General features: G+C 36.4%; 1 protein-coding gene and 1 long non-coding RNA gene across 6 annotated transcripts in view; one reads left to right on the forward strand and one right to left on the reverse strand.

Annotated features, from left to right (window-relative positions):
* CSMD1 (CUB and Sushi multiple domains 1) overlaps positions 1-12,659 on the reverse strand; it is a 1,932,406-nt gene that overhangs the window by 286,105 nt on the left and 1,633,642 nt on the right. For all 5 annotated transcript variants that reach the window (XM_008163737.4, XM_005289701.5, XM_065587776.1 and 2 more), the window contains 3 exons: positions 9,061-9,264; positions 7,968-8,092; positions 7,170-7,266 (listed from right to left, as the gene is read on the reverse strand). In XM_008163737.4, coding sequence (XP_008161959.2) covers positions 7,170-7,266; positions 7,968-8,092; positions 9,061-9,264 — 426 coding nt within the window. The remainder of the gene's footprint in view (positions 1-7,169; positions 7,267-7,967; positions 8,093-9,060; positions 9,265-12,659) is intronic.
* LOC101944094 (uncharacterized) overlaps positions 1-12,659 on the forward strand; it is a 68,920-nt gene that overhangs the window by 49,443 nt on the left and 6,818 nt on the right. Inside the window, exon 3 of the long non-coding RNA XR_508179.4 lies at positions 10,171-10,256. This is a non-coding gene — a long non-coding RNA (uncharacterized LOC101944094). The remainder of the gene's footprint in view (positions 1-10,170; positions 10,257-12,659) is intronic.

Here is a 12,659-nt window from a genome sequence, read left to right on the forward strand (position 1 = left end):
TCTGCACACACCCTTTACCAAACTACCCTTTCTCAATACTATTAGTTGTGTATATTTGCTGTAGTAGTGTGATGTAGCCCCTCACAATTCAAGCTAATGGGTATCAGAAAAATATGGTTAAATAATTTATTCAGCAAATTTAGTCAACCACTGAGTTAGTTAAATATTGCAAATAAATAAAATAATAAATAATAATAATAATAAAATTTACTAAAAACAGCAATATTCACTGAATAACATAATCGAAGAATATTATTTCTCCAGCTGTAGTCATTAAGCAATCAAACTCCCTCCAATCAGAGAGCATGATTTTCCATTCAAGAGTAGAGTATTTTTACACTTTGTCTGAGACCATTCCATTTCAGTAGAATTGATTAATCTATAAACAAATAATGTAATAGTATCAAACACACACACACACACACACACACACACACACACACACAAATATTTGCCTGAACTAATAATGACATTTGTTAAACTGGCAAAAGTCATTGCCTGTTTTACAAAACGTCTGTTTTGTCTAATCTCAAAATTTCCTTTTGTTCTGAACTTTCCATCTGACAGTCTATTCTGTTTGCTTGCATTTCATCTCTATATTAAAACAGCAAACATTTAAAAGGTTGAGAGCCAATCACTTGAAAAAAACAACTGTGGTTTAACAAGTTCCATTTCCAGTTATAATGATGTAACCATCAAGTAATCTGAAAACACTTCTAATTAAAACAAAAAAATTCTCCTTCTTGCTTACATTAATTGAAGAGCTTTTTTCATCCAAAAAATTAAGTTCTGAGTTATCTATATGTTTGCATATGATAAAGCTTGCTGCAAAATTCTCAAAATAGATAGTGTATTTTGCTGATTTTTAAAGATAATAGAGTGCCAGTTTCACCACTATGTGAGAAGTGAGACAAAAGAGTACAAAAACTCCATTAATATTAACTACAAACATAATATGTGGTTTCTCAATTCTCCTAAATGCCTCAGGATAGTATAACCTGAGAATTTAGGTTTCAAAAGAACTAGTTACCTCACCAGGGCATCAGCTACCAGCACTCACTGGGAGCAGGGAGGTGAGTAGGGTCAACTGCTCTCTCTTTCTTCCCCAACTCGCATAGGAGAACTGTTACAGGGATCCTTGTGGCCGGCTCTTCCCCTCCCACATGGGGATTCCTCCATACAGACTAGTAAAGACAACAGCAGGTCTCTTTTGGCAACATCTTAATGAAAGTCCCTGTTTTCTCCCTCATAGAAGACCATAGAAACACCAACTGGAAAATGTACCTTCACATAACTTCTTACAGTTTTGTTACCTTGCTACTGTCATCCTCCTGTAAAGCAACATCCCCAGACCAAGGAAAGTCATTACTGTAGGTTAAGCAAAAACTTCTAATCCATGCATCAGAGGAGAGAAAGCTGAGATAACAAGAGGACCCTGACAGCTCTAGACAGTTTTGACTTCCAGCCATAATAGATAGTCCAAGATGAAAGAAATAGAAAACCATATCAGGCCTACTCTCTATTTAGCTGTCCAGCTACAAAATCTTTTCCAATGCACTGAGTCGATTTGATTGGTTAAAGGCATCCTGCATTCCAATTGGATATTTTAAACTTTAAACTCTCAGTCTATTCCTCCCAGAAAGACAAAAGCCAAGCAGTCAGCCTGAGATGCTTCACAATGAATTGGAGAATCTCACCTCAAACGTGATGAAAGTGATCCGTGTAGACTGGAAGGCAGGACATATAGAGACCTATAAACAACTGAACACAAGCTGGGGCAATCAACAGCATCTTTGGTCAAGCCTTGTCAGATTTTTCAAATGCCTTCTGTTGCAATAAAGTTAGAGACAATGCATAGAGAAACTCTTGATTTCAATTAATGATGAAAGAGACTGTCAGTCGTGCTGGGTCCTCCTGTCTAACAATGGAGCAGAATCAGAGAAAGTTGCTGCTTTACTCAGAGGCAAAGAGATTTAGCCTAGGCTCATTCCATCTACAGATAAAATAGGAATGAGGGTTTGAGGAACCACTTGTGTTGCTGACTATGAGAAATGTCAAGGAGTCTGTCTTTTTGTTGCTTCCCCATTCCCTGTCAGATGAAGAGCCATTGGATTGAACCGATGATGGGTTCAAGCAAGATAACTTCCTGACATATCTAGCTATTTGTATCTATCCCCTCCTAGGCAATTGTGTCAAATACATCCAACAATCCAAAATAATTCCCTCACATGCTGCAAGGAAATACATAAGATTGCTCTCAAAGGGAAAACTGAAAGGACAGGGGTCTATTGATGTGACTCAAATAAGACTTGTGACATTCATCAAATGTAGTGTTTAGCTAAAAAAATAGTATCAGAAGAAATAGATTTGAAAGTATTCTGAAAACATTGCTTCCTCTGCATATGCTGCTACTGATGATGATAAAAAGGAAGAGGAGGAGACTGGGATTATTGAATTAATAGTAGATTCCAAAAATCCCTGACAAGTGCCTCTGAAACCTGAAGGTACAGATATTCTTCTATCCATCAGACTCTGATACTACCAAAGATCTGGCTGTTGTAGTTTCTGAGCTTTTCAAGATATGGATCTTTTTTAACATTAAACAGATCAGAAGCTTCAAAGGAAGGTCTTGACTACAACTGTGGTATGACAGTGAGATTAAAAGATTTCAGTCAGGCATGATTGCACAGAGTCACTGCCATCCATACTACCCTAGCAAATTCATCCTGTTCATCATAGGATTCCCTCGAAAATAGCTGGTTTTCAGTCAGCCTTTTTAGTACCTTTGTTTGTATTTCCATCAGATGGCCTAGACAACTAATAACTTCTCTGCATCAGATAATTACAGTGGGACAAAACTGTCCATCTTTTAATCTTATCATAGGTATTTATATAGGTCCATTTGCTAGCTCTGGTTAGGATGAACTGAGATTGATCGAAGCCATTTGTCTCTTTTATAACCTCAGCTCCAAACAATCTGACTCATAAGGAGGCCCCTGTGTGTATATGGTAACAGTGCTTCACTAAGTGGTTCAAGTTTTAGAATTGGTGCATACTGTCTTACAAGTGGGAAATTGCAAAAGCAGTTGTCAAGTGAGAAGGATAAACTACTTTCTCTTGAGAAGGAAGATTATTATTCATCAATATGTGTCTACAAAAGTTAAACTGAAACTCCAGATGTAAACTCCGAAGACAATGGTACTAAATTCAAGGCATTACCACCAACCTAATACCATAATTGGTAGTATCATAATTGAAAACAACAATTCTCACAATGTGTAATGTGTTTTCTAAAAATGCATCACTTTGGATCAGTAACAAATTCCTTCTAGCAATGTATCAATTATTAATTTGGAGTAATCCAAACAGAAGTTTCAGCTACAATCAAGACTCCAGACATTGCCACAGGTTTTACATTCAACCATAGAACTAACATCCTGCTGCAATATGAACAAAGTTAATTTTCTTTTGTCTTCTTTTAGATGATTCACAGTAGAATATTGAGGAACTCACTTTTTCATCCAGATTTCCCTTGATGATTTACCTAGGACACATGAGATATTTTTGAATATCCTAAACTGAAAAGAGTATTATTCAAGTAGAAGTAGCCCAGATATGACAAGCTCATTCTTTTTGGAGAGGGACAATTTCCAGTTTTGATTATGGTCTGGTGGCCTGGATATAAACATAGAAGTTAATACAGTCCTCAGTACCTAGCAAATCTTCCATTGATGTCAATGGGAAATTTGCACAAAGATCAAAGTAGAAAACAGCTTTGAAAGAGTAACTAAATGTTTAGCTTTTAATCATCATTATTTGGTCAATACCCTATGGTCACATTCACTATCACTTCGAGGGACAATATGCGCCCCTTCAGGACCACTGCATTTCTGCCCTTTATTTCTCTTCCTTCCCCATCCTCCTTTCTCTGTCTCTCCCTATTCCTTTCCTTGTGTTTCTCCTCATTCCTTCTCTTCACTTTCTCTATGCAACATATCATCATTAGAGTTTCAACTTAACCCTCCAATGAGGTTATTTAGGGATGAGGGAGTCCAGACCTCAGTCATTATTTCAGGCTGTCTGGAGATTTGAGAAAACAAAGAGAAAATATAACAATTACAGTGTTAAAAGCTCTAAAAAGTTACCTGAAATAGCCTTTCCAAATATTAATAATAATTAATATCTGAAATGCATTTAAACTCTGAGAAGTGACTAACTAAAATAATACCATAGCAGGGTCTCCCATAAGTCAGCATTCAACCCTAACCTTAACTCAGTTTCCTTACTCTTCCATTATTAAATAATCACCACAGCTGGTGCACTGGAATTACATTCTTTCCCCATAGTCTGGATGATTAACAGAAATGAATATGTTATCTCAAAACCCTTATATTCCAGCTATCTTCTTCAGGGTCAACAGTCCTTTCTAAGGACTTTTGCTCCTGCCCACACAAAGGTAGGTTCAGTAAAAAACTTTCCCTCTGGCTGGCCTGGAGACCTTCTTTCCTCAGTGCCTTCTGGATCCCTTGCAGGAGCCCTTTACTTCCTTTCTGAACCCTTGTGTTGGAGCTAAGGAGAGTCTGTGCTCCTCTTTGATGAGGCATGCTTTCAGCTTTCCTAGGCAGTCTTGCTGCCCAGCTCCTCTGCACAGGAGCTAAAGAGCATCTCCTTGCTGTATAAAATCTCTCCCTGAACTCTCCTTGCTCACTAAACCCAAGCTGTTCTTTATGTCCTAGAAGGCCAGCTTCCGAATAACAAGTTACCCTACCATGTCACCCCAGGACTAACTCCCTTGACTTGGAGACAGAGACTCACCATGCTGATCCTGGCTGAGCCTCAAACCCCTTAAAAGACCAGCTCACTCCGTGACAGACAACTACCTATACCAGATTTCTTCTCCTTTCTGTATTCAGAGTAATTTATATTGATTTTACAAACAAAAGTGATTTTTGTGTGTGTTTGACTCTTGTGAGCCCTGCAGATCCAACATGGCTTTAAGAGACTGAGTTGGATGGGATCATCAGCAGTACGGTGTATGAAATTCTACTCAGTTACACGTGTACAATTGGACAGGTGTTACTGAAGGAATTATTGGAAGACAGTTGAGTTTTATCTGGTTTGCAGTACGGTATAGGGGGCACAATCTGAAGACAATAGGGCTGCCCAACAGTTATTGAGAATATAATTATGTCTGCAGAACATTTAGTATCCATGAAGCTACACAAAGAAGAAGGAACTTAGCTTTACCATAAGGTCCCAGGTTGAGTTTGCAATAGCAGATTCCATCACACTCTGCAACATTTTTACTTGGGCCTTCTCTACACAGGAAAGTTTTTTTTTCCAATATAAGATAGGAATTTAAACTGATACAGCTATATTGGTATAATCTCCTACATGGACATACTCAGTCCAATATAAATGTCTTTTTTCAGTTTAATTTATGTTGTTTGGCAACGGTTTAAGCTAAAGTGAAAATCCCACTTCTATACTGGAATAAGAATGTCTACACGGGGGGTATAACTAAACTTGTATAATAATATTGGCATAAATGGTAAAACTTTGTTATGTAGATAACCCCTTGTAAAGTAAGAACATTTAACATGAGTTATTGAGAAACAATAAACATAAAACTCTCCCAATATCACATTTCACAGTATACTGCATTTTCAGGCAGAACTGAGATCCAGAAACTAAATTTACATTTTTGCATAAAAATAAGTTTCTAGCCCTTGTGGTCAGAACAAAATGTTCCAAATGTGAAGCAACCAATGCAGTGACCAAGTGTCTGACCAAGAGCATGTCTACGATGGAGCTGGAAGGTGTAATAATCTGTGATTCTATGAATCTGCACTGGCTCTGGTTGAGATAGAATTCCAAAAACGGAAGTGTAGCTGCAGCAGCTCTGTGTCAGTATGGACTAGCTTCCCTGAATATGCACCTACCATCTTGGCTGGGTATGTATTCATAGCAGCTAGCCCCTCCTGCCGCCTGTGTCACCACAGCTACACTCTGTGTTTACTGTGCTAGCTCGATCAGAGATAGTGCAGGTATATCTGCTCAAACTAGGAATTACAACCCCAGCTCAAAGTGTAGCCATATACACTTAGTCTGAACACAACTTGGAAAAATAGCTGTGTGAAGGGTGAACACCTTGATTTATCTCAATAAGGTCTAACTTTAAATGTAATGATGACAACTGAATTTTCAATATTGTTAACTCTTTCACTCCCAATCATTATAGCTGTGCTTACCCCACAAGCCCAAACTACTTCCCAAACCTCGTAAATTTTAAAAGCCTCAATTGTTTCTACTTAGCTGCTAAAATCATGAACTTTCTTTCTGACTTTTACAATATAGTTAAGAGCTTTCAGTATAATATTTTGCAGTGCATTGAAAATTAAACAGTCGGGGAAGCATCAAATGCATTGTATTAATATCAAATTAAATAATATAGAGGCTACTATTGTAATAATTGTATTATTCATTTTTCTTATTTAACACAATCTAAACCTTAATTTTAAAACATATATGAAGCTACCACAAAATATCCAGCATGCCCTGGAGTGCTATAGCTATGCCCCACAACAGAGATCAATCTTGCTGCAGGACAGACGAGTCCGGGATATAATTCATCAGTCCATCCTATGTAAGGTGTTTGCTCATGTTGGTGGTACTACAACACATTCCTTCAATAAAAACATTACTTTACGAAAGGGGAGTAATGCCAGAGATGTCTAATATGCTCATAAAACAACAAATGACATGGTTTGTAACATTTCCAGTTTACCAGGTTTTTTTCTGTTCTCTAAAGGTCTAGTGAATTTACATGAATACTGAATGACTTTGTCTCCTCCCCAAAAGGTTGAGTCTAAAAAGGGCAAGTTTACGCCTGCATTTCCAAAGCAACCTGTATCAGCAGTGGAAGCCCATTTAACATCAGGGCAACATAACTATAGTGGGAGTTGGTAATGATGGGGAAGATTTTCAAAGGCACAAATGGTAGTTAGACACTTTGAAAATCTCCCTAGGTGTAAGTACATTGACAAAATTATACCATTTCAAATTTCTCACCTGAGACTGGAAAGTAGTTTAAAGAAAGCATGGAAGCTTTTCACATATATATTCTGGTCACCATAAAAAGGTTGCATTTAGCCAGACCATATGCTTACCTGAAAAGCTCCCCAGTCGCGGTGTTGTCATATCTCCACCGTCATAGATTTCAAGGGAGTCCCAGTTATGTTCTGTGGCAAAACTTATGACCTGGATCTGTAAAACAATGCCATTAAATATTTGTTTTTCAACCCAAATAATTATATTTAAATGAATGCTCTAAAAATAAAGAACAAAACAACATAAAAAACCAAAACCAGACACAAGCAAAATGAAACAAACGAAAAAAAAAGCCCTGGAATAAAATGTAAATAAAAACAAAACTAAAATAAATTGATACTTATTCTCCACTTTTTTTTATTTTGTATAGTCATCTACACTTGTGCAAAATTGGTGCAAAACATCACCATGTGGGAATAATTTTTTGCACACACATTGCACAGATATAAATGAGTACACAAGGTGCAAGAAAATGGAAAATCATACTCCAATTATGGCCCCCGTCCTGCAATCAGATCAGCTAGTGTAGACTTCTGCTTCTGTGCAGTGCTCAATTGACATGAAGCTGTAAATGGGAGCAGTATCAGATTGTAGGATTGGGATCTATCTCTGCTATTCTACTCAGTTAAAAAAGAAAGCTGCTAGTGACTACTAGGTTAAATCCATTCTTCCTGCACAACAGAGTGAGAAAAAAAAAAAAAGAAAAAGAACAATGAGATTAGAAACTATCCATTGGTTAAAAAAAAAAAAAAAAGAGGGGAAAAACAAAAACAAAAAGCTCTGATTACTCTTTTCTGATTTGGCTGTGGGAGAAGGGGGTTGGGGAGTATTTCATGTTTGGCAGAATATGGACTTGCCTGAATACCTGATCCCTCAGTCACTATGATTTTCCACACACAATTCAAGCTGTTACCATAGGGTTCTGGATAACCAGGTGACAAGATAGTGCCCCTCCGTTCAGTGAAATTCCCATTGCATGGTACTGAAAGACAATATTTTCACAGATTATGTCAAAGCCAAAGACATTTAACTGGACAGAAAAGTAACATTAAATGTACAAATTGATCTAATGAGTATAACTCTCTTTTTATTAAAAGTACATAGATTTTAAGTTTTATTTTGCACTTTGGAATGCAGCTTTCAGTTAAATAAAATGTAATCAGGACACTTAAGTGTAAAATAGCTCTAATATTTGCTTTACTTGGTAAATCACAGTGCAATACTTTAATATATTTATCCATAGCCCAGCATTTCCTCAGATTTCAAGAAAAGACTACATAGAATAATGGGTCTGTGAAATCAACTCTGCTTAGATCATTAAAGATAATTATAATTTAAGTATTTGGTGGTTTATTCTACTCTCCATAGAGGCACATAACTCCAGTCGATACCAATGAGATTTATGCACAAAAGACAAGCACCTATTAAATGTAAAAAAAAATTCAAAGTGCTAAACATTATTCCACTAGAGGTTCTTCTGCAAAATGAAGCAAATTAACTGCAACTAACAATATTGTTATTCACTGTAAATTAGAATGGTACTCCTAAAGAGAGAGAGACAGAGAGATAGAGTGCTATATATCAACAAACATCTGCTAAAAGGGTACACAAAAATGGTATAATAAATTGGAATTATAATGATTTTCAGAAAATGAAGTTGTATCCTATACTTCCAACTTTAGAGGTAGCCACACAGATAATAAATATTCAGGAAAACATGCATCACGCTTGTTAATCTAATAGATTATTATATGAAACATATAACTGCCTACCAACCAGCTGGTATTTAATTATGTTTCATATGAAAAATTGCCCTTTTAAATTGAACATGACCAGTATTAATTAATGGAGAGTGAATATATGTGTTAAACACTATTTTCTGAAACATTTCTTAAATTCTGATTTGGAGACTAGTGTCCCTCAACAGATTACCAAAATGTAATTGCTTACCTATACAGCTTGGTACAGTGTCATTCCACTGAGCTAAAGCATTAGGCACAGACTGACATCGAATAGCTTTTGAGCCTTGCAGCAGATAACCAGGGCTACATTCAAATCGAACAACAGAGCCTGCTGAAAATTCAGACCCAATTCTCCTGCCATATCTGGGTTCTGGAATAGAGCTGCATTGTGTATCACTGGTGCGTGGAACAGCTGCATGAACAGAAAAAGGTGCTGTTAGACAAAATGCCAGTCATCGTCTGAGAAATAAATAAATTATTTCATATATATATACACACACACATACTGGCATTATTAATATGGAATTTAACTTTACATAATTCTTGTTGCACTCATGGTACCTTAAAACCCTTTAAGAATAAGTAGTTGGGTAAAGGCATCCCAGTGACTATGTGGACAAACACAGCAGTAATTATATATTAGTCAGTTAACAGTTTCCCTGCAGCCATAGATATCAGATTGCCCCACCCCCTGCCTTTTTTTATTTTTAAATTGGTGGGATACCAGAACTTACCTATTCTACATCATTTTTTTTTAAATATGGCTGAGATGCATTATTTCTAACAAATAATTGAGCTCAACAAACTATAAAACTGATTTATAATGTAAGCACATTTTGAACATTTAAGTACAAAAATTTCAGGTATAGGACGGAGTGTTATAAATGCTCATTTCTACATAAATGCTATTTTTTGCTTGCTAGTTCACCACCATTACTATATGAACAATGTCTGTTTGAAGTTACTATTTATTTGGGAGTCTATTTGGTGTGTTGGTTAGCTGGAAATTATAACCTAGTCTAACAAGTGTGGTACTTCAGAGACCATTCTCCTTAGCATACTATTTTCATTTGATTTTTGTAGAAATAATCTTATAATTAATACGTAATTATATGCAACAGAAACTGCCATTTATAAATTAAGACAATATACAAAAATATATACAGGAAAAATAAATGATAGATGCACCATTTGTGCCACCATAGTTATGGCTTGTGTTGTAATAAAATAATTCTACTTAAATTATCCTTTCTGCTGATGAATATGAGTTAACCTCTATGTGGCACTCACATTCATGGACTTTGTTTTATCATTACAGTTTCTTCAGCAGATCTGCCAGAACTATCAGTTCCAAAAGCAAGACAGTGGACCTAGGTATCAAACTAGGTCTCATGAAATAACAGAGTGAGTACTCCTGGGCCACCAATTTCCACTGGAACCTCATACTAACAAACATGTGGGATGGCAAAAAATAATTTTAAAACAGTAAAAGTAACCAAGGTTGAGGGCTAGATTTTGATTTTGGCAGAGCAAGGTGTGTCAGCTGTGCCACACTAGTAGCCTTCCCAGGAGGCGTCATGACTCAGAGACATCTATGAGCCACAATTACTCCATTTTCTCCATTTCCAATTTCAAGTTTATGAATTTACTGCTGGCCTACAGCAGCTGCAAATCACTATACCCCTCTGTCTCACCACACGCTCACACCCAGGCTCATCTCCATGGCCAGTGAATAGAAGGATATATGGAGGCAAGAACCCATTCATACATACCTGGATCAGAGGCCCAGGTAGCCTTTGAAGGGACAGAAAGAGTCTTACCTCCTCTTACTCCCATACGCAGGCTTATACTCGTAATCAGAATCTACCCCTCAGTTATTAAAGTAAAAAGTTAAACTTTAAAAAAAACATTAAACACGTTAAGGTATAGAGATGCAGTGTCAGAGTACCCAAATAGCCTTAACTCTGCCTTAGAATAACACTGTGCAATAACCATATGATCATGGTTTTTAGTATCTGTGGTCCCTATTTAGATTAAACTGAATTTTTGAAGACTTTGATTTTTTTCTCCCCCCCACTCCACCTTCATGTTGCCACTAAATGAAACCTTACCATGAAGAAAAAACAAACATTAATCCTAACAAAAATATTTAAAACAGCTATGGTACAATATCTCTGTGAGTTTTACCTATATGGGAAATTTGAAGACTCTGCATTACTGAGATCAAGAAGAACCAAAAATAAAAAAAAAGGCATAAGCCCAGCTGCTAAATTTCTTAAAGGACCTTTTTAAAATATATTCTTATTAAAATATATAAAACACTTCAATTAATTCAAGTATGTACTTGGAGCAAGTAAATGGAGGAGCAAGCACAAGAGCATATTAAAATCCTGTATCGTGGCTTGCTCATCATTCTGCATGTCAGAGAAAAAAGGATCTGTGCTGTCACAGACTGAGCCACATAAAATGTTTTCTGTTGAAATCTCTAACTTGATGTCAAAGCAAGGAAGCAAGCACAGGACATTGACAAAACATCAGACTAGACCATTCCCAATCTTTTTTATATGTGATTGTTCCCAGCTGCAGATTTCAGCAGGCTTAACCCTAATATTCTAGAAGGCTAACAGTAGGAATTGAATAGATTAGGTACTCATTCAGACCAATATTATACATAATTATTCTGTGAAATATAGGGAAATGTAGCTATCAGAGAAAAGGAAATGAAGAAGAGATAGATGAGACATGTAGAAAAATAAGTTTTTCAGAAAGTGGCACTGCAAAAACCATTAAACCTGAATTCAAAGCCACAAAACTCATCTGTTGCTTGTTAGGACCAGAATTTGAAATATTGCAGGCTATAACCTTCTCTTCCTCCAGCTCTCCTTCTAGCTTTTGCCTATAATGTTGGCAAACTAGACTTCTCAGACTGTATTACAGAGAAATTCTATTTTCTATAGTAATTATTCTCCATCTTTTGGTAAATGTTTCACACTGCTGTGAAACAAAATTGAAATCAGCCCAGTGGAAAAGTGAACAGGGAATAAGGTCAGCCTGGAATAGAGTGTGATAAATAAAATGACTGACTTTCCAGGCCAGATTAGTGTGTTCATTCAGAGTGTGGATGCTATTCTCCAGTGTATTTATAATGTTCGCAAGCAGGCAGTGCTGGAAATGTGTTCACATATTTCAGAAGAGAGAAAAAAAAATTGAGGTAACCTTTATTAATGTAATTAAATGCCTCAAAGACGTTGCACTAGCAACATTTGTACTAACTTGAGATCCTAATGTATCCATTTATCAAAATGTACACAAAAACAGTATCAGGATTCTCCTGAGATAAGTCATTGTTTGATTCATTTTGTGATGCTGAGGGTAGCATTTACTATTTCTCAAAACCAGTTCCATTCAGTTATTACTACTACTAAATCTGCAGTTCAGTATAATAGACCGAAATGAAGCACAGCATAAGGTATTCCTAGAGACAGATTCTTCTGCAGTAAAATATATGCATATGCTTCATCAAATGAAAGCTTTGTGTTCATTTTAAATTCTTTGAACGGCAACTTGTCACAGACTACAAATAATTAGACGAAGAAGGTGTTTGGGAAAGCACACACATGAAAAAGATTGAAAGCTACAATTCAGATGGAAATAGATGATATGAAGAAATCAACATAAAATCAAAGAGCAATTCTCTCCTTTAAAATTATATAGATTCCTCCTCCCTCCCCTTTATTTTGTGCATGGTCAATTTCAATGACTTCTTTTAATTTATAGAAGTGAGAGACTGACAGCACTAGCTACATC

The sequence above is a fragment of the Chrysemys picta genome, chromosome 3 (assembly GCF_011386835.1).
Source record: "Chrysemys picta bellii isolate R12L10 chromosome 3, ASM1138683v2, whole genome shotgun sequence".
NCBI classification, from domain to species: domain Eukaryota; kingdom Metazoa; phylum Chordata; order Testudines; family Emydidae; genus Chrysemys; species Chrysemys picta.